We start from the raw sequence: 27,845 nt of genomic DNA, 5'->3' as shown, positions 1-27,845 counted from the left end.
ACAGGGGCCAGAAAAGAATGTGCGCTCGCTAATGTTCCAGTTCAAGTCGAAGCTGCAAAAGGAAGCAAGAGAAGTTACCAGATCATGGGACTGGAAGTCGGCAATCTAGATGGAGGTGAATTTATTGACTTACCTGAAGTTTACACACAAACTAAAATCCCTGTTTCAAAGGAGAACTTATTTACCCAATCAGAACTGAGAAAATGGTCTTACCTTTATGAAATCCAAGTGGAAGAGATTGATGCTGATATTGAGCTGTTGATAGGAAAGAATGTTCCTAAAGCATTGGAACGCTGGCAGATGATTAACAGCCAGATTAATGGACCATACACAGTGAAGACACTTTTCGGATGGGTGGTGAATGGGCCCCTCAAGTCTACATCTGTAATGGGAAAAGGTGGAACATCAATGACAGTTAATCGCATTTCAATGGAGCTACTCAGACAATACAACCAGGAGTTCCCAGGAAAGGAATCTGAGGAGAAGAAAGAGATGTCATGTGAGGACAGGAGATATATTAAGATAGCCCAACGTTTGGCTAGCTTAATAAATCTCATTACATCTTGCCCCTGCCTTTTCGAGACAAGGAGTTAGTCATGCCTAACAATTACAACATGGCAAGTTTGGCATGTACCTCATCATGGGGCATACCATAAAAGAAAGAAAAAGTTCAGGGTAGTATTTGACTGTTCGTCAACTTACAAAGGTAAATCTCTGAACGGAGAACTGCTCCCGGGGCCAGATTTAACAAACTCACTTCTGGGTGTTCTGCTTCAGTTCCGTCAGGAAAGGATCGCAATAATGGCTGACATTGAGGTGATGTACTACTAGGGATGTAACGATAAACCGCAGTAAAATTTTGGACGGTTAGTACTACCATTTCAAATTTTAATTATCGTTAAAACCGTGATTGATTACCGAAAAGCTCACAGTGACACTGCTCATTTCCTGGAGAAGCAGCAGCACCTGAATGGCACTCGCTCAGAAGTGGGCACTTATGCACAGTCCTGTGACAACATGGCTGAAGCCACCTGCGCTCCAGAGATTTTCCCCCCCAGTAAAAAACAAAATCAGAAGTCTGGGCATATTTTGGATTTTTAAAGGATGATGATGGTAAAATAATTCAAGACAATCAACCCTTGTGCAGAAAATGCAAAACAATATCTCCGCGAAGGGGGGTAACACTTCTGATTTGATGAGCCTTCTCCACTGCGGTCATTCGTTTTTTAAATGCGCCCTTGTAGTCGAACTTACGGTCGACTGAGAATGTCAGCGCTAGTTTGATACCGAGCGAGATCACTTCCGGTTTTCAAAATAAGACGTTACTAATACAAGTGCAATCAATCGTGCTGATTTTAAGACATCTGTCACCACCACCCACTACTTTTCAGCGGTGTAAGGTAAGGATTTCGGAATAGTGGGAAATGTCATGATTTGTCCGTAAAACGTTCCTATTTTCTCAATAAAGGAAACCTAAGTTAAGTGTTACCTAACATTACTCCTGTAAAAATACATGTTATTGGGTGCTATCGGCGAAAGCGAGTAGTGTGTGCAGACGACACGTACCGTAGCAGAGTAAAATGTGTTTGTTTCTGTGTTCTTCTTTTATGCTGTGTACGACCGCTGCTACTTAATTAATATCCGACACAGAGTGAGGACCTGTGTGTCAGATGATAATTAATGATAATAATAATAATAATAATAACAATAATCATCATCATCATCATATAATATAAAATATAAAAAAATAATACCACATTTGCTTTTCCCTTATTTACAGAGTGGGTGTATAGCAAGCAACTCCAATGCTACAGTTACAGCTGCCACAGCAGCTTCATACATCCAAATTACTTTGTTTAATATGTTAGCGTATACACATTCATTTATGTACAAGTGCCTACATGAGCACTGAATGTGAAGAACAGTATATTTATCTACATGCCCAAAGTGCAGTTACCTCTTATGGCCCACAAGGTGCCATCTTGCACAATTTTCACATTTATTTTTATTTATTTATGTTATTATTTTAATGTTTCTGCCACATTACTTTGTTTAAAATGGCAGTGTTGCTTTCATATGCACATTTGATTTCTACTTATGGTACATAAAACAGTGAGTTTTCTTTTCTGTACCAGTTCTTGAATCTGTAAGAATATGTAAGACTACATCTAGTCTTGAACAGTGAATGTAAAGAAAAGTATTCTTTTTTTAAAGTAAAACTTGGTTAAAAGATTTCAGTGTGTGTGTTCAGTACTTTTTGAACGTTTTGAACACATTTAACAATACCGTGATAATATTGATAACCATGATAATTCTGGTCACAATAACCGTGATATGAAATTTTCATATCGTTACATCTCTATGTACTACCGAGTACAAGTACCAGAAAATCATCGGGATTTCCTCAGGTTCCTGTGGTGGCCTGATGGAGCCACACTGACTTGACGGACACATCTGCAAATGGTTTATTGAGTCATAAAAAATAATTAGATTTGTATTTTTGTTTTTATGGTCATCATATATCAGTCTAGCTTTGTAGGAAAACACATTTGGTGGTACAGTACAATGAATTATAAGGTGTTATTTCAGAAAATCTCTCCTGTAGTAGTTAGCACATTTACAGAATGAATCACTATAGCACAAACAGAATGGTAAAAAGTGATTTTATTAGTTTTTAATGAATATTTTAGTGATTCAAAGCATTCTGTGTCCATTACAGCTATTGTTTCAGAATAACCTCACTTGTTGTTAACACATTTAAAGTATGAATTACTACAGCAAAAATAATGTGGAAAAAGACATTTATTTTTAGTGATTTTTTTCAGTGGTTTATTAATTTTTTTAACCATTATTTATACAGGTGATCCCATTAAGATGAAATCTCATTTACAAGAGAGACCTGAGTGTATACAACAATATATAAACACAGCAAAATCACTCATGAGCAAATCAATGTCAAGATTTGGACCTGGATCAATCAGCAACACTACTAAATACCCAGACACAATGGTTTTCATCTGAAAAAATTGGTTTTGGGGGTTAGTTACTCTTAAAGAAGAGGGAAGCTGGTTCTGTATATAGAAAACCATTCTTCTGCCGGATCTTAGGAATAAGAGTATTGATTAAATGCATCACGTGTCCGTATAAGTTTTTGGTTCAAAATAACCTCATCTGTAGTAATGATTTTTAGTGAATTTCAGTTATTAAATGCATACTATATCCATATAAAATGTTTTTTTAGAACAATCTCACTTGTAGTAGTTAGGGCATTGCAGATATGATCTACGACAGCAAACAGAATGGTAAAAAGTAATTTAATTGATTTTTAGTGAATATTTCCAGTTATTAAATGCTTACTGTGTCCAAATAAAATGTTTTTTCAAAATAACCTCATCTGTAGTAGTTAGGGCATTGCAAATATGATCTACTACAGCAAACAGAATGGTGAAAAGTAATTAGAGTGATTTATAGTGAATATTGTCAGTTATTAAATGCATACTATATGTCACGATCCCACTCTCCTCCACCATTATTATTATTATTATTCATTATTTTCCTCCGTGCTGCTCTCTCTCTCTCTCTCCCCTCTCTGCAGGAGGCGTGGCTGACCTACTTCCACTGATGACGCTGGTGATCAGCAACACCTGCGGCGGCTCATCCTCACCTGCTCCTGGCTGCTGCCGTCCCAGTCACTAGCGTCAGATTGTTTTTGCTCTACCAGTAGTAACGCCTATGACTTCTTCTGTGATTTCTGAAACTCTGACTTCTGGAATACTCACTGGTATTGTTCTGCTTCAGGTCGCCACGTCTCCTGCTTCCCCGAGAGCTGTGGATTCACCACAACCCGTCTCGGCCGTTGGAACCTCCCCTCTCTCTATTCATCATTGTGAGTCTGTTCCAAACAGCATTCCCCCCACTCACTGACTCTCACCCTGGGCTCTCGCCATTTCCCGGCACAGCTGCATCGGCAATAAACCTTGTTAAACCGTGATCTGTCTCCTCTGCATTGTCGGGGTCCTCTTTGTAGTCAAACTGCTCTCATTAGAGAGTGTAACATAACAATCTGACCAGCTATTCATATAAAATGTTTTTTCAGAATAACCTGTAGTAGTTAGGGCATTGCAAATATGATCTACTACAGCAAACAGAATGGTAAAAAGTCTTTTGAGTGATTTTTGAGACATTTTTCATGACCAAATTCATACTGAAACATGTAATTGGCAGACGGTCCCAACCGAATGTCAAATAATGAACCAGCTTTACCGCAGTCGGGATCGCCTTCGGAGTCGGAGGAACGCATATAAAGGTGTGTCTAATGTGCCATTTATATAACCAGGGAAACACGGAACACTGTGCCAATGACTTTGGATCAGGCTTTTGTTCATCAATGGTGCAGTGGTTTTCTGCTGCCTCAGGAAAACCACGTACCAACGATGCACCTGTCCACAACTCATGTTAAGACCAACACGCATGATCCCTAAGCATTGTGGGCATGGAAATGACAGCTGTGCCAAATGGAAACCAGCAAAGACAGCTGTGTGTGCCACTGAGGAGGTCAGACCAGTCCTGCTCTCCCCTACAAACAAGCCAGTCATTCAGAGGCTGCCAGTGACTACACAGTGAGGAAATGGCTTCATGATGCCATGGAGTCTCTGCGTGGAGCCCTGGAATCCACTGACTGTGAGAACCTCATGGTGTGGATGTTGATGCCAGCCATGAGGCTGTGATTTCAATGACATCTGCTTCTGCATCAACATCTCCATCCCCACTTAAAATGTTCATTTTTAACAAATAATCTGTGGATCAACAGTTAATTTAAGGCCCTTAATGAGAAGAAGGCATTTAGGTCAGGGGACAATGTCAAACTCCAAAGACAGTTCAAAGCAGAAATTAACAGAGTAACGACTTATACAAGAATAGACTGGTTGAGATGATCAGAATCAGCAAGTATGAGTGCACAGGTGCTGGCACAGGAAGCTCACTGTCTTTGATGAGACCAGTGACAGTGTTATCTGCAAACCTCAACAAAGGGTCCTTTTGAGGTGCACACAGGTCAACGTGTGTGTGTGTCTGTCTGTCTGTCTCTCCTAGAACCCACAACCTTCAACCACCTATGTCAGCTGAGTTTGGGACAGTGACCCTGCATCCCTCATGAGAAAATGAAAAAAATAAAATAAATAATAAGGTTGTCCAGGTTGACTATTCTTATCCTGAAGTGAAGGCCAAGGAAAAAAAGTCTTTAAAAGTGGTTAAAAATGTTTATTGTTGGGGGCAGATTTAATTTCCATGGGTAAATTGTTTCAAAGTAAGGGGGCAGCAACAAATAGGAAGCCATTAATGGAACAGGCAAGTCTAGTTCCTGTCATACAAACAAACCAACCAACTTCCCAATGCCCCCCACCCACAGGTACTCGGCCCCCAGTAAATAAAGGCCAATGACAACATAAATAATAGTAATAATTAAAAGAAAAGAAAAACAAGGTGCACACACACAATTGGGTTACACAGATATGTTTATAGCTGCCACCTTCTACAAAGGAAATAAATGGCTGCCAAATGAGATAACATTTTATAGTGGACCCTCTTACAGTGTATTTATTTTTTTTAAATGAACATGACTCATAACCTCCTGAATCCATTGCCCATATGTTGGGGGGAGAGCATCTTTCCATTTAAACAGGATAGGCCTCCTAGCCAACAAAGAGCAGAAGGCCATCATGCTTAGGTGGCACCCAGAAAAAGCGGCATCCACCGGAGCCACACCAAACGGTGAAATCAAAGGAGATGTGTGTACTGTGTACATATTCCAGAGAATCCCTCAAAGATGGACTTCCAAAAATTGTGTAGCTTAGGGCACAACCAAAACATGTGCAGCAGTGTAGCTGGAGCCTGCCTGCACCGATCACACGCAGGGTCAATATCTTTCTTAATCTTAAAGAACCTATCCTTGGTCAAATGAAGACGGTGCATTATTTTAAACTGAACCACAGTATAGAGGAAGAGTAGATTCGCTCTATAATTTTTTGCCATATTTCTTCTGGAATCATTTCTTCTAGGTCTGTTTCCCATTTGATTCTAAGGCTATCGAGACTATTAATTAACTTTACATTTTAAAATAGTTTCAAGTTTCAGAGTTTTGGAAGGACTCAATGGGAAACAGTCAGAGTTAGAAGCCACAACACTTCTAAGCTGTAAATACCTGTAGAAATGTGATTTATGAAGACCATATTTCTGTTCTGCAATTGTATAAATGTGGCAAACTTATTTTCAATATAGACATCCATACATCTTAATCGTATTGATCCTCCCTCCTAAGGAGAGAGGTAAAGGGTCCCAGTGCTCTAGGTCTTGCTTAAAGTTATTTAAGAGGGCATGATAATTAGCCTTAAAAAGATCCTTGTTATCACGTGTGACCCATATACCCAAATATTTTATTTTCTTAGGACTAAATTTAAAAGGAAATGACCCAAATTATGATCTGTCTACAGAAGAGATAGGCATAAGTTCACTTTTCTGAAGGTTAACTTTAAAACCAGATATAATTATGATAGTCACAGTTTATCGTCCACCTGCACCTTATTCAGAGTTCTCTGAGTTCTTATCTGAGTTAGTGCTTAAGACGGATAAAATTGTCCATAATAATATATATACTATATAATATATAATTGTAGGGGATTTCAACATCCATGTAGATGTTGACTGTGGGAAATAACTGGTTTTCCTCTTCTTCCTGTAGTGGTTAAGATAACAATCTACTAACAGTCAAGCTGTGAATGGAGGCTCGGGAAAGTGTATGATCAGGAAAGGTCAACTTAGGGTTTCAACAAATGGCATCTGTTATTCGTCGTAAACATTAGGTGACATCTCAGGGGGTCATAAACGTTGTTTCTTGTGTCTGTTCTTGTTTTACTTTGATGTTTGTGTATAAGTGGTGAAGCTTTTTGGAGGAAGGGGAGAGACCATTTTAGACCGTCCTTGGTGACAGTGTCTCTCCTCCATGCAAAAATCCATGCATGCAGTAAAGACATGATTTACTCAACACTGATGACTCAAGAATTTCTATCACATTTGGCGACGAGGATGGGATGGACGCTCCAATGCTCAGGGCCTGGGTTCTGACTGAAGGTTATTACTGGTAAGGAAAAATTCCGCTCCACAAAGGAGGACAGGAATCCGCCTGATGTCAGAAACGGGTGCTGACCAGCGGACGCTCCATCTTTTAAAAAAGTGAGTACAGTGTTTTTTAAATCATGTTCAGGTAGACAGTTGTAATTCCTTTGTGGTAGACTGTCGAGATATTCTATAACTCCTGTGTGGTTGAATATCGAGGTCCGGTGTAATTCCTTTGTGGTAACCGAGACCGTCTCCATATAAGTCCTGTGTGGTTTGGAGACCGTCTTCATATAATTCCTGTGTGGTTTTGAAGACTAGACACCTAGGTAGATAGTCGTAATTCCTGTGTGGTAGGCTATCGAGATATTCTATAATTCCTGTGTGGTTGAATATCGAGGTCCGGTGTAATTCCTTTGTGGTAACCGAGATCGTCTCCATATAATTCCTGTGTGGTTTGGAGACTAGCTTCATTTAATTCCTGTGTGGTATTGAAGCTCTGAATTAAAATTAAAATAAATAAATAAAAAAAAAAATTCAGCCAATAAGTAACAACAGTAAGTTGAATATACGGTGCCAGATTTCGAAAGAAACTGTAAGACATGGTATTCTTCTACTAAGTGAAAATTGAGCATAGAAATTAGAAGAAGAGCAAACGTTAACAAAAAAAAAAAGAAAAGAAAAAAGTTTTAAAATTAAGATTTCTTTTAAAGTCGACATATATTTATACAATTGGGACTTAACAATTGGGAGTAAAATTTTAATTTGGACTATGTGTTGTCTTGTATTGTTTTGTGTTATTCTGTGAGAAGAAGAGCAAAAAGAGTTTTTTAAGAAAAAAGGTGTTAAGATTAAGATTTATTTTAAATTCGACATATAAATTTAAAATTGGGACTGAGTAAAATTTTGAAATTTGGTTTATGTGTTATGTGTTGTTTTATGTATGTATTGACATAAGTTCAGTCTTTAGAGCTTGTGTTGAAGAGGAAAAGCTATTTTTGACATGGGGTCATTGCAGGCTGTGAAGTTTGTTTGAGTTTTTTATTTTTTAGTTGAAGTTATTATAGCATGAGCGTTAGGTTATTAACATATTAAGTAAATAAAAAAGAGAAATGGGGTAAAAGTGTTGTTGAAGATGTTCCACTCTGGCACCATCTGACCGAGGAAGTGCTTCCTATAATAGGCACATTAAGTACTCATTGTTTGAAAAGGTGTAGGGTATTGTTAGAAGAGAGAAAGGAAAAGAAAGTAAAGAAGAAGATAGATTGGCAAGTTTTTTGAGAAATGGGAAAGAGAAGCAGCTCTAAGGGAAGCAAAATCTGTTGCAGGATTAATATTAACACAGGAGATAGGAGAAGAAGGTGATAAAAAGAGGGCAAGACAGAGACGTAGGGCCAGAGAAGTGAATCTGCCTCCTCCATATGTTCTCCCCGTGTCTGCACCCCCTCCTCCCCCAGAGACACAAGCAGCAGGACAATCACCTACAGCTGAATCCCAAAAAGGGCTCTGAAGAGGAGAAGGAGGAGAAGCCACAGCTGTACCCTGATCTGTAAACCCTTCCAACATCTATGAGAAAAAAACAAAGGGACTGATATTACGACTCAACCAGCTAACATTGCTTTTCCCAGACATGTTTCCTCTCCATTAGCAGCTTCTTTTGACTACTGGCTCAGGAGTCAAGGGGACAAAGGAAACGTGCACCAGATGCCTATGTTGACATTCCCAAATCCACAGCCACGGCCAACGGATGAAGAGGAGGTAGAAGCTGTGTGTCGGAGGTGTTTTAAACTCAGATGGGCCAACATCTGATCGGCCAACATCTGATCGGCCAACTGGTCGACATCCCCAGCCATTGAATCAGTGCGGTTCAACGACATGATGGTCAACTTGGCTGAAGCTGTGCGTGCTGCTTTCCCCTTAAGAGTGTGTTGGTCAGAGATCCACAACATAAAAACAAAAGGAGGGTGAGTTAGCAGCTGACTACCGCACTCGCATGGAAACTGTTTTTGCAGCTCACTCCGGCATCGACGCTGACAATGAGGCATACGATCACCTTAGCCTCAAGGATCGTGTCATGGCTACATGTGGTGGACGGGAAACTGGACAATAGCGAATATCTGGACACATGTTCTGCACGCTGAACGAAATAAGGTTTTATTTTCAACGGATGATTAAATGAACAATTTGGTCCCTGGGGTGAAATGATTGTTCATGTGTGTATCCCTGTGCTAATTGTGTTTTGTATAACTTTTTGTTGTTGTTGGTGCACTCACTTGTATGCAAGCTTCTGTGTATAGGTGGAGTATTTGGAGGTGACAGAACACCATTGTATGTGAAAGTACCTTGTGAACAAAGTAAGGATTGTGAATTAGTGTGTGTCACATTTCAGAATAGGCCTCAGGGAACCCATATAGTGAGATAATTCAGATGAAGAGATAGTATGAATAGAATTGTTTTGTTTTGATGTTTTGTTTTGTTTTTTGTTTTTGTTTTTTTTTTGGGGTTGTGTTATTTTTTCTTGTTACGTACTGAGAATTAATAGTTAACCTATACTAATATGTTTGCCATGTGTAGTCATAGAAAGAGTTAGTTGATGAGACCATGTGATTTCCCAAATATATGTTGACACTTTGTGTCAAAAGGGAGGAATGTGGGAAATAACTGGTTTTCCTCTTCTTCCTGTAGTGGTTAAGATAACAATCTACTAACAGTCAAGCTGTGAATGGAGGCTCGGGAAAGTGTATGATCAGGAAAGGTCAACTTAGGGTTTCAACAAATGGCATCTGTTATTCGTCGTAAACATTAGGTGACATCTCAGGGGGTCATAAACGTTGTTTCTTGTGTCTGTTCTTGTTTTACTTTGATGTTTGTGTATAAGTGGTGAAGCTTTTTGGAGGAAGGAGAGAGACCATTTTAGACCGTCCTTGGTGACAGTGTCTCTCCTCCATGCAAAAATCCATGCATGCAGTAAAGACATGATTTACTCAACACTGATGACTCAAGAATTTCTATCACATGACCGTGATAGTCTTAGCTGCGCATTTAACTCGCTGTTGGAATCAATAGGTTTTATTCAACACGTTAATAAACCAACTCATTGCCTTAATCACACCCTCAATCTTGTTTTAACTTATGGTATTGATATTGATAACTTAAACATAGTTCCTCAAAACCCTCTCCTTAATGATCATTATTTACTCGCATTTAATACAATACAATAATGAACTACAATAACATAAATAAAAAATACGGCTACAGCCGGTGCCTAGCCGGTGATAATAATATTAATACATTCAAAGAGACATCGCAACCTTTATTTAACTCGGTGCCATATGTCAGTACATCTGAAGGTACACTGTAACAAATTGACTGTAGAATTTACAGTAAATACCTGGCAAAAAAGTTGCCAGTGAAATATTGTAAAATTCCTGTTAATTACTGTAAAAAGGATTACAGTAAATTACAGGATAACTTTTACAGGTTTTTGTTGTATATAGATTACAGCAATTTCTTGTTGTTTTTTCTTGGTAAAACAACTATTAGGAGTCTCATTATGCATTTTGTGATCAGGTTTTCCCCTAGGCCTGGTCATAACAATTGAGGGCTCGTCCGGGATCAGACACCTGGGTAGGCTGACCGGAAGTGGTCCATGAGGACATCCATGAGGTGAATTTAGTGTGTATGGTTAGTGTCTTTTTATTTGACTGTGATAGTGTTTTATTTTGAGCACCTGAGTTAGCCGCTGGGCAGTTTCACAACCTTGCCACTTTGTTATTTTGCCTTTCTTACTTTTGGTGGTAATCCTGAGTGGGGGCACGCTTCAGAGTGTTGCTGTTGACTACGCCTGGTCTTCAGTGACACACTGAGTTCAGCGTTTAAAGTTGCCTCGAGCTCGGCAAGCCATTGAAGACTAGCTAGGTTTAGCTTCATCCTGATAGGTTGGGTGTCTCTTTACTTTGTCCTCAGTTTTTGCACTTTACAAATATAATTCACATCACTTATTTAGTCACAATAAATACTTTGTTTAACTTGTGGTTTATGACCTTTGTTTTGTGGTAACTGCGCTCCATGTTTGTTGGGTCACTTATCGGTTGCAGGTGTAGGTTGGCAACATTAGTGTGTGGTCAGTGGTTGACTACAGTGACCATTTTTTGTTATGGTTGATGCAGTCCACTTTGTGTTGGTCACTTGTGTGTTACTGTTGTATTTATTGCGTGCAATTGTGATTTTTGAGTGGGATGATGTCTCTCTACAGATCAGTGGATCTTCGTGTTTGAATGCATATTTGACTTTTTGAATTCATAGAAGCAAACTCAAAAACTACAGAATGTAGTTCATTGAAGTTTAGTATTAATATGTTTCTCTATTTTTGTTAACAGTCGTCATTGTATTTCTACCTCCTTACCCCAAACATACCTGTGTGGCACCCTCATTGTTGACATAATTCAATGTTATTATGACTGTGTCAGCAATATCTGCTCCACCGAGGTCATTTTCTGGATTCCATTCAATTGTATCTGCCTCATCTGATTCTGAAACATCTTCATAATAGATGTGCCTAGGCTCTGTTTGAGGGTAGCCGACTATTTCACTTGAGTTGGTGTCCTGTTCCTGGCTAATGTGAGTTGGGGTTGAATGCAAATGACGTGATTTTCCTGGGTCTTCTGCTGTCATGATATCAGATGTTACTCTTTGCTTTTTAAATCTTGTTGACATCTGCAGATTCTGCAACAAATAAAATACATATTTTAAGTGTCGTCAGCAGTTAATAAAAGTTAAAGGCAGGGATAAATACATGTTCCGCATTTAGCTCCATCAATATCATTTAAATAAAGGACAACTAGCACAATATTTATTTTCCTAAATCTACTTTTTTTAATATTTTGTTTCTGAATAACAACAACAAATATATATGCTAATGTCACAAACCTGTTCACTAATGTCACTGTCAGATGAATGGAAGGAGTCTTCAGTGCATTCTTCCACAGGTGAGGGTTGATTTGTTGAAGGTACTTGGTTCTTTTGTGCAAATGTAAAATCGTAGGAGCTTCAGTTTAGTTTGCTCATAAAGACCACCTACAGAGTAATTTAGAGGAATTTGCTGAAGGTAAATTCTTCAAACCTCCCCTATGTTGAGAGTCCATCTCGGAAAAATAGCCCCTTCCCCATTTCCAAAATCTGAGCAATGGTTGTTGTTTTGTCCACTGCTAAGTGTCTTGTTCCTCCACCATTTCCAGTCCTTACTTGTTGGTATTTCTCCGCTCCAAAATGAAGCCATCCAATTTCAATCTTCCGGGAAGTCTTTTCTGCTACACTATTACCATGTCTGGCCATCCCTTCACCATGCCTTTGGAACACACCTAAAGCGCCATACAGCTGTCCTTTTGTCTTTGATTTCATTTTCCGTGATCCTATTTTTTCTCTTAATCGCTGTATAAGAGTCTCTCTATCTGTGCTGCATTTTGTGGTTTGACAAAAGGAGAGGCCATATGAAGTGATGTATTTTGCCATTTGTTCATCAGTCATGATGGATAGCACTGCCTTGTCAACCTGCAAACATAAAATATCAAAAGAATTACTTCAAGCTGCAATGCCTATTTTTAATGCCTATTTTGGCGGATGTGGCGGACGGACAATCACAGCGTGCTGCTGCTTCAGCGTTTTCTCGATTAAAACCGGAGATTTACAAAACTAATGCCGGTAAAATAATTGTGGAAGACGAAATATTGAACTTTCTTGTGGTTAAAATGAGAACTGCTGGTGACAAATTGCTTCACTTCAGAACGGATTGAGGCCGCCAAGAAGGCTCTGTTTGAGGTCTGCCCTAACACGTCTCAGCGTTGTATCACCTACAAAGGCCAACAGAAAGACAGTAATAATGTTAAACTGTGCATGAGAGTGCTGAATGAGTGTGGGGAGGATGTCCCGAGATTTGTGTCACACTTTCTGGACGATTTGCCACCCGTGTCATTCAACCATATAGATGTTTCAACACTGCTGGGCAGAATGGAACAATTAAACAATGAGATCTGTTGCATGAAGAGAACCCTGGAAATCCAGTCAAATGTTTGTGAAAGTCTGCGGGAAGTGACGGCGGCCATTGATGGGCGATTGATCGCTGTGGAGCAGCCGCTCCCCCCAGCGACGGAGCCCGTGGCTGCCGAACGGATTTCAGACGCAACTGTCCAGAGGGAGACGGTGACCACAGCCCTAACACCAACTGTCCAGCGGGAGACCACAGCTTTGACCCCAACTGTGGCGGCCCGGTCATCGGGGCAAACACAATCTCCTGCCTAGACCACGGTAGTGAAGAAGGCGGGTCGTGTTAAGCCAGCACCGGGAAATCCTGCGGTGCAGCACAGACTTCATCGGTGTAAATCGCCAGCGAGATCAGAGAGAAAGAAGACGGGAATCATCGGAACGGGCACGGCCAGTAACATAAAAACTATTACAACGAAGATGGTGAGTGTCTTTGCCTCAAAGTTTGATCCTAACCTGGATTCCGACACTCTATCCATCTATTTGAAAGACAAACTGAGACGGAAGGTGATCTGTCGTAAAATTGAAACATCTGGAAGTAGATTCAGCTCTTTCTGTGTCACTGCTGAATGTAACAATGTAGCAGAGATGTATGATCCGCACCTGTGGCCGGCTGGCTCTTTTGTTAGACGTTATTTTGAGCCGCGCCAGCCTAGAGGCGTTGGTTTTGGAGCTGCTGGACTGGAAGGTAAACCACGCTCCCAGTTACCTGCAATACAGCCTGTGGTGTGTGATGGGGAGCCCCAGTCAGCTGCTTGCCAGCTAACGAGCGACTGATGATGTGGCTGCTGTGCACGAACCGTATCCCGATTGGAGAACATTATGCGGGTTGTATCATACAATGCACGTGGATTACGTGTGGGACATACTGCCACAGATATATCTAGACGCTATGTTGTTGATACCTTGTTGAATGAGTGTGATATTATGTGTCTCCAAGAGACTTGGCTTGCCAAACAGGATTTAAACAAGCTAAATTCAATACACAAAGATTTTCATGGTGCAGGAGAATCTACTACTGACCTCAGTACAAAATTAATTAAAGGTAGAATATCTGGTGGAGTAGCCATTCTCTGGAATTGCAAATATGATCCTATGGTGAAAGTGATAAGACTAAATGTTGACTGGGCTATAGGGATAGACATACATTTTAATGGTAAGAAAATTTGTATCTTAAGTATATATACCCCCTATGAATCCTATGACAATGAGGATGAATTTTTGAACAGACTTGCCTTTATTCATTCCTTTATTGAGGACCATGACTCAACTTGTGTTTATGTAAATGGGGATTTTAATGCTGATGTATCTGATATCAATTCTCTGTTTGCAAAACATCTGGTACATTTTTGTAATGATAATAATCTGGTATTGTCTAGTAAAGTATTTTTACCTAATAATAGTTTTACCTATGTAAGTGAGGCATGGCACACAACGTCTTGGCTTGACCACTGTTTATGTACAGCCGATGCTCATGCCTCACTAGAAAGTATGGAAATTTGCTATGGTCTGGCTACCTCTGACCACATACCAATAGCTATGGTGCTAAATGTTGAGACTGTGCCCCTCTTGGTGGACTCTGGGAATACTGTCAGCTCTGAGAAATTAAATTGGGCTAAGTTGTCTAAGAAAAACATTGATAGGTATACTGTCTTAACGGACAGCTTATTAAATCACGTTGTTTTGCCGAGAGATGCTGTAACTTGTCTTAATATGAACTGTACTGATCCACAACATGCTGTTGACCTCTGTGACTTATATGATAACATAATCAAGGCTCTACACGCCTCTGCTGGGCCTCTCTGTGGGCATAAGAAGGCGTTTGACATCAAACCTGGGTGGAACGAGTATGTGGCTGAACATCATGCCACAGCAAGGGAAGCCTTTAAACTCTGGTTTAATGCAGGAAGGCCCAGACAGGGTGATGTGTTTGAGTATAAGAAACAAACTAATGCTAGATATAAATATGCTCTCCGTCATATTAAGACCAACGAGAACACTATCAGAGCTGACTTGCTTGACAGGAAGCTACAGAATAATAACCATGTAGACTTTTGGAATGCAATTAAAGTGATGAATAATCATAAAACTTCTTTGCCATATGACATTGAAGGTGTCTGTGGCTCAGATAACATTGCAAAGTTATGGTGCAAGCATTATCCCAAGCTCTTTAACTGTGTTAAGAGTAACGTTGCTGCTGTTAATATTGTTGATTTGGACTCTCATGTCACAGTAAGACCTGGTGAGGTATCAGATGCCACTAAGATGCTTGATAACAACAAAGCATGTGGTACAGATGGTATTGCTGCAGAACATCTCAAGCATGCCAGTTACAGGCTCTCCCCATTGTTAGCCCTGTGCTTCACTGGCCTCCTGGTACATGGAGTTCTTCCGGACTCCATCCTGTCTGTCTTACTGGTCCCTGTTCTTAAGGAGAAGGCTGGAAGGCTAAACAGCATGGACAATTATAGGCCTATTGCCCTTGCCAGTATACTGTCTAAGGTGCTGGAAAGGATCATTTTAAATAGGATAGAAATGTATGTATTAACTACTGACAATCAATTTGGGTTCAAGAGAAAACATAGTACTGACCTATGCATTTTTGCATTAAAAGAGATAGTTGCTAAGTACCAAAGTCAAAACTCCTCTGTGTTTCTTTGTTTTATTGACGCCTCTAAGGCATTCGATAGGATTAATCATGCCAAATTATTTGTTAAATTGCTTGAGAGAAATGTTCCTAAACATATTGTTAGAGTTCTCATATACTGGTATGCTCAGCAAACATTTCAGGTCAAGTGGGATGATGCTGTCTCTGCTCCTTTTCATGTGAGTAATGGGGTCCGGCAAGGAGGCATTTTATCTCCTTTTCTTTTTAATGTTTATATTGATGATTTGTCAAAACAATTGAATGAATGTAAAACAGGCTGTATTGTGGGAAACCAAGTTGTCAACCACCTCATGTATGCTGATGACCTTGTTGTATTCTGTCCATATACTGCAGGATTACAACAAATGCTAAGAATATGCACACAATATGGCAGAGAATTTGACATTAACTATAATGCTAAAAAAAGTAAGGCCATGGTAGTGAGATCTAGGGAGGACAGGAAATCGTCCTTTCCTACTTTTTATCTCTCTGATGGCTCCTTAGAAATGACGAAGGAACTAAAATATCTTGGCCATGTCTTTTCTGATGATCTTAGAGATGACAGTGACATCCGTCGTCAGTGCTGTAAAATATATGCACAGGCCAATATGCTGTTAAGAAAATTCTCTGTGTGTTCCGTTGTTGTCAAATGTGCTCTGTTCAGGGCCTATGTCACCCCCCTGTATACAGCTCATCTCTGGTCTTCCTACAGAGTGAAAAGTATGCAGAGGCTAAAAGTGGCTTATAATGACGCCATGGGGTTGTTGCTACGTGTTCCTAGGTGGCACAGTGCCAGCCAGTTATTTGTATCTTCTAATGTACCGACTTGTCCGGCATTGTTGTGTAAGCTGATGTTCAATTTCATGTGTCGCTTGGACCTATCTGATAACTGTGTTATCAAGGCCTTAACCTGCCCCATGATGGGATATCGGCTCACATCCAGGCTTCGCAAGCACTGGCACAATAATTTGCACCGTTTCTTTTAAACTAACAGTGACAAATTACTGTATTTTATATTAATTGTTTGGCTGTTTGTCTACTTGGTTTTGTCTTGTATGTTAAGTGTGTATGTGTATGAGAGTGGACCACTTTTTCGAGTCCAAAATAAAGATTATTATTTAACATGAATGAAACGTACACAAATCCAACTTGTGTTTAAGTGGTAGCCATCCCCTGGAGAAGCCTTAATAACTCAGCTAATGGTGTGACTGTATACAAAAGAAGTCTGGCTTGCTTAACACAAAAGTCCACTATATCCATTTCTATGAACAGCTCTGCAAGTGATAGCACATTTATCCTGCGGTAAAAATAATCTGGAGACGTAACGAGTTGAGTTGATGATCAAGTTATTTTCATTTTTCTATACAAAATAATAGAAGATCGATAAAAGAAGCCACCCCCTATATGTGCACTGTTTATTTAATACTATGTCATTTCGTCACAGCGTCTGTCCCGTGTATTAAATACGTGCTGTTTTATGTTTACAAATAGTAATTGGGCTCCTGTTTCTAGCACTCAGGCATATGAAAACAAGAGTTGTTGCTCCCTTTTGCCAGTAGATGGAGTATACTCTAGCTCAATTTTCCATGAAGTCACTTTCCCCGGCTTTACTTATGGCGATATTCACTGAATTTTCCACCCACCTTATCTCCTTGCATTTTCCTGGTGTCCTCTTGTGGGACCTCTCTCGATTGAAGAAACTTTTCCAAGTCCTCCTCCATGGCTCTTGCATTTCACTTGGAACTGTCCAGGGATCATTGAGCAGCTAAAACCTTGCAGTTGCTAAAAACGCTTGTTAAAATACACTTGTGCCTGCTGAGTGTGTTTGTAACTCCCCACACTTTTGGGGACTTAAGGCTGTGTCCTGAGGAAAAGAGAAGATTGCTCCACACCCTCCTTCTTTCTTTAATAAAACATTTCAATTGTTTTCACTCCTTGGCCCTGCTTTCAGGACGAAAATACAGAAACATCCTTTTTCACAAGGTATACTGGAGTTTAAGTGCTTTCCCTGCTTGCATTTGCACAGATGCACACATTGTGGACAATGACATGGGTTCATAAGCATAACTGCTTGTTTAAACAAGGCATTTAGAGATGGCAGACTTCACCCCAACAAGCCTCTGTCGGCCTCTGTTGGTCATCTTGGCAAGTGCAAGTGAGGAAACGCAGACAGACAGACAGACAGACAAAACAAAAACAATACTTCACTCCGACTCCGTGGGGTAAGTAATAAGTGTGACTGCAGGTATTCAGAGGGAAATACAAAATGTGTTTCCTCCAACACCAACTACATCCACTGCTACACATCAGCTAATAATGCAACAGTAAACAGGAACATATTCAGTCAGGTTTTCTGTGACCATGAGGAATTTGCCTTTTTTCCCAAAATCACCTCTGTCACATCAACATCATGAACAACGTGTTTGAGCACAGAGAGAAATACAATACATTTTAATCATTTAAACCATGTTTATTTCCAATCACAGAGACTGCACAAAAACAGGGAATAAAAACAAGGAGACACAAGTAAAAGTGGGACAAAAAACAACAACAATACCAAATAAGTTCACATAGACAAATACAGATTGGAAAAATTGAATTTATGAAATTTTGACCTTTTATTAAACAAGAGCTTCAACAAATTGGTGGTTTGTCATCTAAGCTTGGAACTCCAAAATCAGTCTATGCATTTTATTTCAGGCCATAAAAAACCTGTGAAGTAAGAGTAGGAAGAGAAAAGGAGGTGGTGCTCGGGGCTGAACAGTGAGAGATTAGTCAGCAGGGCAGGAATGACAATAAAAGACAGGGGGGGAAGAGAGAGAGACAGAGAGAGAGACAGAGAGAGAGAGAGAGAGAGAGGGGGAGAAAGAAAGGGGTAGGTCTTCCTTCCTAGTTTTTTTTGCCTTCACATGCTACACAGTCTGAGTAAGTAAAGGTAAAGGTCAACTGTGTGTTTGTTAGGGTTAGGTTTTTGTTTTCCAAAATATGACCAAGAGGTGTGCATCTTCTCAAAATCATAGAAGTGTTACAGATTATGGACCAAAAATGTCCCAAAATGAGAGTCAATCCAATCCTGATGGGAAAGTGCAGGATGAAGACAAAAAGAAGGTTGGACTTGGGAAGAAAGTTTCTTTGCTCCGAGGGATGTCCATCATCATTGGAACCATTATAGGTGCTGGAATCTTCATTTCTCCAAAGGGCATCCTCATGCACTCCGGCAGTATAGGAATGTCTCTAATCGTTTGGATTGGATGTGGTGTGGTGTCTCTCTTTGGTGAGTCTCTTAATAACTGTCAGAAAAGTGATTTTTAAATGCTGGTGGAAATTACAAAATGTATGTGGTGGGTGTACAAGTACAACAATGTAATAACACAAGGGAAATAATTGTCATCAGGAAAAAACAAAAAAAATAAAACAAAAAGGGTTTTAGAATTTATATTGAAACTTTTAAATATGAAAAGCAATCTATGCAGAAAGTTTACATGCAAGAAAACGAATATTGCAGCAAATGTTATGAAGTGCTTAACTGTCTATTCAAGCCTTATTAAATATTACAAGGCGTCTTACGTGGTAGGGCAAGAAAAGAAAGAAATCTCAGACCGAACCAGACTCAGATGTACAGCTATTTGCCATGTAAAGTCCCAGGTTGTGCACTTTTACAGGTGCCCTGACCAGCTCTCTGTTTACAGGGTTTACAGAAAGAGGTACAATATCAACAACTTATAAATGGAACCAATGTGTATTCCACATACATCTTATACAGATATAATCAAGTAAGACAGCTAAACAAAACACACTGTAATGTGGAAACCATCTTTTTTTTGCTAAATGTATAACACAATAATGTTAAGATTTAGTAATGTAGTAAAGATAACATCTCTTCACTGAAGTCACTGTTGCATAATATGGAAATTAACCCAGGCTGAATAATGGTTGTCTTGCTTTTTGGTCATTTGATTATTGTTCTCACTTACTTAAATTATCAAAAGGAACAGACAAATAAGAGAATCACAATAAACAATCAAAGCATAGTTACTTTGTGACCAGAAACCAGAAGTTCCATAGGTCAAAGGCCATTCATCCTTTTGTAAGTAAATGTGCCATTAAAATAATCTTGGAGACTGAAGGTTGAAATCTGACATTGTGTTGCTTTAAATATGTAAATATATGCATTCTGGCCAGAGAAGGTAGATCATTTGATGGAATAGGTGGCTTAAGACACCAAATATCACCAAATATCATTGTCCTACAATGCTGCCCTGAGCTTATGTCTCTCCAATTTCCCTCTTATGTACAAGACTCTGAGATACTTGAACTACTCCACTGGGGACAGGTTTCAAGCTATGAACCATGGCCTTGGATGATTCTCATCCCAGTTGCATCACACTCAGCTGCAAACTATCCCAGTATTAGCTGGAGCTTACAGTATGACAATACCAGCAGGAGCATCCACAAGAAACACAGATGGAATATAAAATGAGTCTGACTTTCTACTGGTAATATATACCAAATTCTCTGACAGTAGAGGACTTCTATGCATATGACTCTGGGGAAGAAGTTGAGTCAGTGATCAGCATTTATGACATAAATTAGGTCATGGATATTATAAGAGAGAAGCTTAGGTATACAACCCCTTGAAAAATGATGGAATCACCAGTCTTGGAGGATGTTCATTCAGTTGTTCAATTTTGTAGAAAGAAAGCAGATCACAGACATGACACAAAACTAAAGTCATTTAAAATGGCAACTTTCTGGCTTTAAGAAACACTAAAAGAAATCAACAAAAGAATTTGTGGTTAGTAACAGTTACTTTTTTAGACCGAACAGAGGGAAAAAATTATGGAATCACTCAATTCTGAGGAAAGAATGATGGAATCATGAAAAACAAACAAACAAAAGAAGACTTCAACACACCACTAGTACTTTGTTTCACCACCTCTGGCTTTTATAACAGTTTGCAGTCTCTGAGGCATGGACTTAATGAGTGACAAACAGTACTCTTCATCAATCTGGCTCCAACTTTCTCTGATTCCTGTTGACAGATCAGCTTTGCAGGTTGATGCCTTGTCATGGACCATTTTCTTCAACTTCCACCACAGATTTTGAATTGGATTGAGATCTGTAAGTAAAGGAAAAGTGTCCAAAATGTCAACGTAAACTTGTGCATTTATTGAAGATGTAATGACAGCCATGTCCCCGATGCCTTTACCTGACATGCAGCCCCATATCATCAATGACTGTGGAAATTTGCATGTTTTCTTCAGACAGTCGTCTTCATAAATCTCATTGGAACGGCACCAAACAAAGGTTCTAGCATCATCACCTAGCCCAATGCAGAGTCCCGATTCATCACTGAATATGACTTTCATCCAGTCTTCCACAGTCCACGATTGCTTTTCCTTAGCCCATTGTAACCTTGTTTTTTTCTGTTTAGATGTTTGGGTGGCCTTCGTTTAGCTTTTCTGTATGTAAATCTTGTTTCCTTTAGGTGATTTCTTACAGTTCGGTCACAGACGTTGACTCCAGTTTCCTCCCATTTGTTTTGCTGTGCATTTTCTCTTTCCAAGACATACTGCCTTAAGTTTTCTGTCTTGACGCTTTGATGTCTTCCTTGGTCTACCAGTATGCTTGCCTTTAACAACCTTCCCATGTTGTTTGTACTTTTTAGACACAGCTGACTGTGAACAACCAACATCTTTTGCAACATTGCATGATGATTTACCCTCTTTAAGGAGTTTGATAATCCTCTCCTTTGTTTCAATTGACATCTCTCATGTTGGAGCCATGATTCATGTCAATCCACTTGCAACAGCTCTTCAAGGTGTGATCACTCCTTTTTAACTGCAGACTAACAAGAAGATCTAATCTGATGCAGGTTCTAGTTTTGGGAAAGAAATTCCATATTTTTTTCCTCAGAATTGAGTGATTCCATAATTTTTTCCCTCTGCTCGGTCTAGAAAAGTAACTGTTACTGACTACCACAAATTATTTTCTTGATTTCTTTTAGTGTTTCTTAAAGCCATAAAGTTGCCATTTGAAATGACTTAAAGGGGACATATTATGCAAAATCAACTTTTTAACCATTTCAATACTTATATTTGGGACTCTGGAGGCCCTACCAGTCGCCAAAGTGTGGAAAAAGAATACTCAGTCATGTTTTCGTGGTTCCCCTTAGTGTAAGTATAGGCAATAAAATGCTCGATGTTGAATTCCCTGCGCTTATGACGGCAGCATGCGCATTTCACCGCGAATGTTACCGCCCCACCAGTAAGTTTACTTCACAAGCTCCACCTTAGCTCCACCTTGTCCCTGCGAGAGTGCAGGCGAGGGAGGAAGAGCGGTATTATGTCAACGCGGAGGGACAAGTGTGCTGTTGGTGGCTGCACAGTGGAGCACAGTGTTTTACAGAGGATTTTATATATGAAGCTAATGTGCCGGATAAAGTCAGCAAACGTGTGTTCGTGTGTTCGCACCACTTCACATCAGACTGTGGCCAGCGTCGCCGTATTTAGTCAGGGGACGTATTTCACCGACGTACAAACACACAAATTGTTAAGAAAAGATCACACAGAGCTCATAACTGACCATTCTGACACGTCCTAATTAAAAATATTTGTTCAGTACGTCCTCCATGACCGGAGCACAGACTCAGTCTGATACAATCACATCGCAGCTGTTTATGCAGCTCACGGCTGACGATCAGCGGTGGCGATCAGCGGTGCTGCACTCTCTGTGTCACCGCTGATCGCCAGGAGCGATCTGCCTAAACTGCCTGGAGCACCGGAGCTGGTCAGCGGTGGCGATCAGTGGTGCTGCACTCTCTGTGTCACCGCTGATCGCCAGCTCGCCGGAGCACTGGAGCTGGTCAGCGGTGGCGATCTCCGGAGCACAGTCACCGGTCTGATACAGTAATATACAGTGGCAGTTTATGCAGCTCGCTGCTGGCGATCAGCGGTGGCAATCAGCAGTGCTGTTCCTAAGTGTTTTTAACTGATTTAGAGTTCGGCAGTGTTCGACTCGATCCTTATGTAGGACGTCTCTTCCTGTGATGGCACTCTCGCTGTTTTCTGCGCACGCTGCCATGTTGATATTGTCAGAGAACTAGTGGAGGGAGGGGGAGACGAATAGAGCTGTAAAGCGCTGTAAAGAGGACAATTCAGAAACCCCCTGGAAGAAGTGGGTGTGTGTTTGCCTGTGTCTCATTTGCATATAAAGGGACCATGCACGAAAACCGAGCGTTCTGAAAGGGGCGGGTTTAGCAGGGTTATTGAACTACTATTATGCTTCATCCTTATGGTATTTTGACCAAGGCATGTCACTGACATGTTCATTAGGACACCAGGGAACTATTTTAATGGGGGAAATAGGGTATAATATGTCCCCTTTAAGTTTTGTGTCACGTCTGTGATCTGCTTTTTTTCTACAAAATTAAACAACTGAATGAACATCCTCCAAGACTGGTGATTCCATAATATTTGCCAGGGGTTGTAGTCTTAGTCTACGGCAGCATAACAGAGCCAGAACAGGCCTGAGCAAGCACTAAGTATTAGCCTTGTTAAAATGAAAAGTCTTATGTCTGCTCTTACACATAGAGAAGGTTACTTCACTTTGTTTACTGCCTCCACAGAAGAGGAGCTTGATGACTCAAAGGCTTGAGCCCCCGTTCTGAGTTTGGAGACTATAGAAGAGACTATGATTCATTTTGCTTTATAAATGAGGCCCCAGAGGGGTATTGCATAAAACCAAGAAAAGGGATTAAGCCGGGATATGTTGGTTATCCGGCTGAATTTAGCCTCAAGTTGGTTGCATGAAAGCAGCTCAAACTTAACTTAGTTACTATGGGGATTGATTCTCTGCAGCTAGCCTGCTCCAGACCAGGCTAACAGCCAGGCTAAAATTAATCCTTGTATTTCCACCGTCAATCCTGTGAGGAATTAATGTGTTTTACAGCATGTCCATGTTCTTTTTAAGTATGTTGCATCATTTTAATTATCCTGTATTAAAATATTACATAGTCATTTCTCATTTCATTTAAATCTATTGGCTGTTTGTAATTGCAACAGTCTTTTTATATTGATTCAAGTGGTAGTATTATTACTCCATCCAAGTGTTATATTGCTATGCTAATGAAGACTGCTTGTCAAATTGCCGTCAGAGGTTTCATAAATATGTGTTTTATTGCAGTAATTGAGATTACAAAACACAGCTGATGAAGTTGTGTTTTCAATGAAATCTGTGACGAAGGCAATGTATTATATATAGGTCCAACTCCCATTCACCTGTTCCCTCTTCATAATGGCTTGCCCTTTTTTGGAGGATGTACTGGATGAGGTAGCCCTAATCCTCAAACGAGCATTTAGGCATGACAGAGTCTTCCGGGACAGGTCAGACCCATTGGCCTTTGGAGATGACTATCTCATTGAGAGATACAGATTCTCAGGTGATGGACTAAGAAATTTATGTAGGCTGCTGGGTCCAAAAATACAGCACCAGACGGCGCAAAGTCATGCTCTTACTGTACCACAGATTGTCTGTGTTACATTGAGATGGTTTGCAAGTGGGAGCTTCCTTTATTCTGTTGGGGATGCAGAGAACCTCAATAAAGGAACCATTTGCCGCACAATAAGACGCGTTTGTCTGTCATATTCATCACCTTCCCTGGCCACAGAAGACCCCTCTACATCAAGGAGGAGTTTTACAAGATTGCAGGTAACCTCAATTTAAATTTGCAACCATTAGTTTACAATTTGATCAATCACAGTTGGATACTCACTATTCTTTGTTACAGCTTTCCCTAACATCATTGGTGCAGTGGATTGCACACACATAAAGATCAAACGCCCGTCCGGAAAACATGAGGGAGATTACGTTAACAGGAAATCCTTCCACAGCATCAATGCTCAGGTAAGAGTGATTTGTGGTTATTATGGCCTACATAAATTAATTATGTGCATTGAATGACCTTAATAGGTTACAACTTAACATTTCAGATGATCTGTGATGCTGACTGCCTTGTCAGCAATTTAGAGGCAAAGTGGCCTGGCTCAGTGCATGACTCCAGAGTCTTTCGGGCTAGTCTAATTTACGAGCCACACATTTTATTTGTACTGTAAGCACCTTGGACATCATGAGTGTGTAACTCTGCCGTGTTGTTTTCTAAATGACATCTTGTATTATTAGGCAAATTCTCTGGTGTGCTGCTGGGAGACAAAGGATACGCCTGCGAGTCATTCCTCTTGACTCCCCTTGCGGACCCCCAAACCACACCACAGCAGGCCTACAACCATGCACACAACAAAACAAGGGCTTGAATCGAGATGACCTTCGGCCTTCTGAAATCTTGGTTTCAGTGCCTGCACTACTTGAGGGTTTCCCCGGACAGGGCCTTTGATGTTATTGCTGCATGTGCATACTGCATAACATTGCAGGCCTAAGAAAGGAGAGACCCCCCTGAGTGGCTGTTGATGTTGACTGGGAAAATGCTCCCATTTCCCAGACAACATTAATGGCAGACTCGTCAGGGAGCAATATATTGCAAGTTTTTTTCACTTCATTTTTGGATTTAGCCTATCTTTAGTGAATAAAATATCTTAAATGTCACTTTTTGCTGTGTATGCATTTTGTTTAGCATTGGTGGTTCTCTTTTACATTCTAATTTACATTCATGAACAAGGGAGTAACCACAATGGTTCAGCGGTGACACAGAGAGTGCAGCACCGCTGATCGCCACCGCTGATCGTCAGCCGTGAGCTGCATAAACAGCTGCTTCATGTGATTGTATCAGACTGAGTCTGTGCTCCGGTCATGGAGGACAATGGAATTTTCCTCATTTGTCTTGGTTGCATGGATCCTGGAATAGAGATTAAAACACTGTATTGCAGTTATGGTTACTGTGTGCACTGAAATACTCACTTCTCTTTCTAGTTTCTGGATTTCCAGGTCCAGTTTCCTGAGTGTCCAGCGTTTAATCTCAAGATCCAGCTCTATTTCTTAGAGCTTTCTCTTTTTGAGTGTGATTTTAACATCTGCCAGCTCTATCTGTCTCTCCAGGTGCTTTCAGAATCAGAATCAGAATACTTTATTAATCCCTGGGGGGAAATTGTTTTTGTTCCAGAACTAGAAATACAGCAGTGGAAACAAGGTATAAGATATGGATGTAAAAAAACAGTAAAATAGGCAATAAGGTGGAATAAAATAAAATATTAGATAAAAATAATAATACAATAATAAAGTAGAATCTGGAAATATATACAATATAAAATAGTTAGCAATAAAGTGAGGATGAGCATAGTTTGTTTACGGTGTTATGTTTTATCGACAACCATAAGAGTCCAATCATCAGAGGGAGGAGTTGTACAGTTTAATGGCCACAGGCAGGAATGACTTCCTGTGGTGCTCAGTGGTGCATAGAGGCGCAATTAGTCTCACGCTGAAGTTTCCAGTCTGTTTGACCAGAGTGTTGTGGAGAGGGTGAGAGCCATGCTGCAGTATCGCCCGCACATTCAACACCATCCTCCTGTCTGACACTGCTGTCAAAGTGTCCACCTCCACAGAGGAGGTGTGAAAAATGGGGGATGGGTGTAAGTTGGATGAGGTGCTATCAGGAGAAGGGGAGGTCACATGTGTTGGTGGCTGGAGACAGTCAACAGAAGAGCCAGCAGTGGCCGGGGCTGCAGTGTCAAACCTGTTGAAGAATAGATTTAATCAGCTCCATCAGCTCCACTACTAGTTGGTTCGAAACCAGTGACGGTCCTCATACCACTCCAGACCTCTCTTGTGTCATTCTGATGAAGTTTCCTCTCCAGTTTCTTTCTGTGGCCATCCTTAGCCTCTTTGATGTTATTGAGGTCCCTCTGAATGTCCCTCAGCTCCTCCCTATTGCCACCTCTGAAAGCCATCTCCTTCTGGTTGAGTATGCTTTGATGTCTTTTGTTACCCAAGGCTTGTTATTTGGATAACAACCTACTGTCCTTGCTGGGACAATGCTGTCCACACAGAAATTGATGTAGTCTGTAATGCACTCAGTAAGCCCATCAATATCCTCTCCATGTGGCTCACAGAGTACATTCCAGTCAGTCACCTCAAAACAGCCCTGCAGTGCCTCATAGCAGTCATCTGACCATGTCCTCACTGTCTTTGTGGTCACAGGAAGCCTCTTCACCAGAGCTGGGGTGGAGTGGCTCAGTGGTTAAGACCGGTACCCTGTGTGTGAAAGACATCATGGTCGCAAATTCGACTCCACCCCTGGCTGATTGTACTCAATTCCATTGTAAGTCACTTTGGATAAAAGCGTCTGCTAAATGACGTGTAATGTAATGAGGCACATAGCAGGGGGTGAGAAACACCAAGTTGTGATCTGATCTTCCCAGCAGGGGAAGGGTCTTTTACATTAGCATACATGTTTTTTTAATTGAGACATGGTTGAAGTCACCCGAGATAATAATGAGAGCACTCAGGTGCACAGTCTGTAGTCCAGCTATTGTAGAGTGGATGACGTCACATGCCGACGTTGGGTTAGACGGGGGAATATACACAGCCACTACAATAGCATGTGAGAATTCACGGGGTAAATAATAAGGATGGAGACCCAGCTTACATTTCAATATCCTGTCAGTATCCGGGCTGCAGATGCGGTCTTTCGCGGTGATGTGACCAGGATTGCACCACCTGTTGTTCACAAAAACAGCAAGCCCACCTCCTTTACTCTTACCACTCTTAGTGCAGTCCCTGTCAGCCCAGACAGTGTGGAAACCCTTGGCGGAAACATTGAGGTCAGGAACATCTGTGTGTAGCCATGACTCAGAGAAAATCATCAAGCTACATTCATGGTATTCCTGATGACTCCGGGTTAGCGCTGTAAGCTTGTCCATTTTATTTAACAGTAATCTCACGTTTCCCATGATAAGAGATGGGAGAAACGGCTTGTAAGTCTTCCTCTCCATAAGTCTCCGATGTTTTGCTCCTCTCCTCTGCCATAGCGATCCTTTCCCTCTGCATCCCCGGTGTGTTTTCCTGAGTTGCGCAGGGATGTCCTCCGTAACTATAGCCA

General features: G+C 40.6%; 1 protein-coding gene and 1 pseudogene across 2 annotated transcripts in view; both read left to right on the top strand.

Moving 5' to 3' along the window:
- The first annotated feature begins 18,310 nt into the window (after positions 1-18,310).
- The window catches only part of slc7a11 (solute carrier family 7 member 11), a 44,618-nt gene continuing 35,083 nt past the window's right edge, over positions 18,311-27,845 (top strand). The window contains exon 1 of one of the 2 annotated variants that reach the window (XM_044040001.1): positions 18,311-19,070. In XM_044040001.1, the coding sequence (XP_043895936.1) occupies positions 18,782-19,070 (289 nt within the window). In that variant the 5' untranslated portion in view covers positions 18,311-18,781. The remainder of the gene's footprint in view (positions 19,071-27,845) is intronic. The other variant, XM_044039999.1, reaches the window with a different exon arrangement.
- Positions 23,187-25,357, top strand: LOC122778285 (annotated as a pseudogene).

This window comes from Solea senegalensis, linkage group LG12 (genome assembly GCF_019176455.1).
Source record: "Solea senegalensis isolate Sse05_10M linkage group LG12, IFAPA_SoseM_1, whole genome shotgun sequence".
NCBI lineage: Eukaryota > Metazoa > Chordata > Actinopteri > Pleuronectiformes > Soleidae > Solea > Solea senegalensis.
Note: the sequence above shows the minus strand (reverse complement) of the source record. Positions and strands in the feature narration are given on the sequence as shown.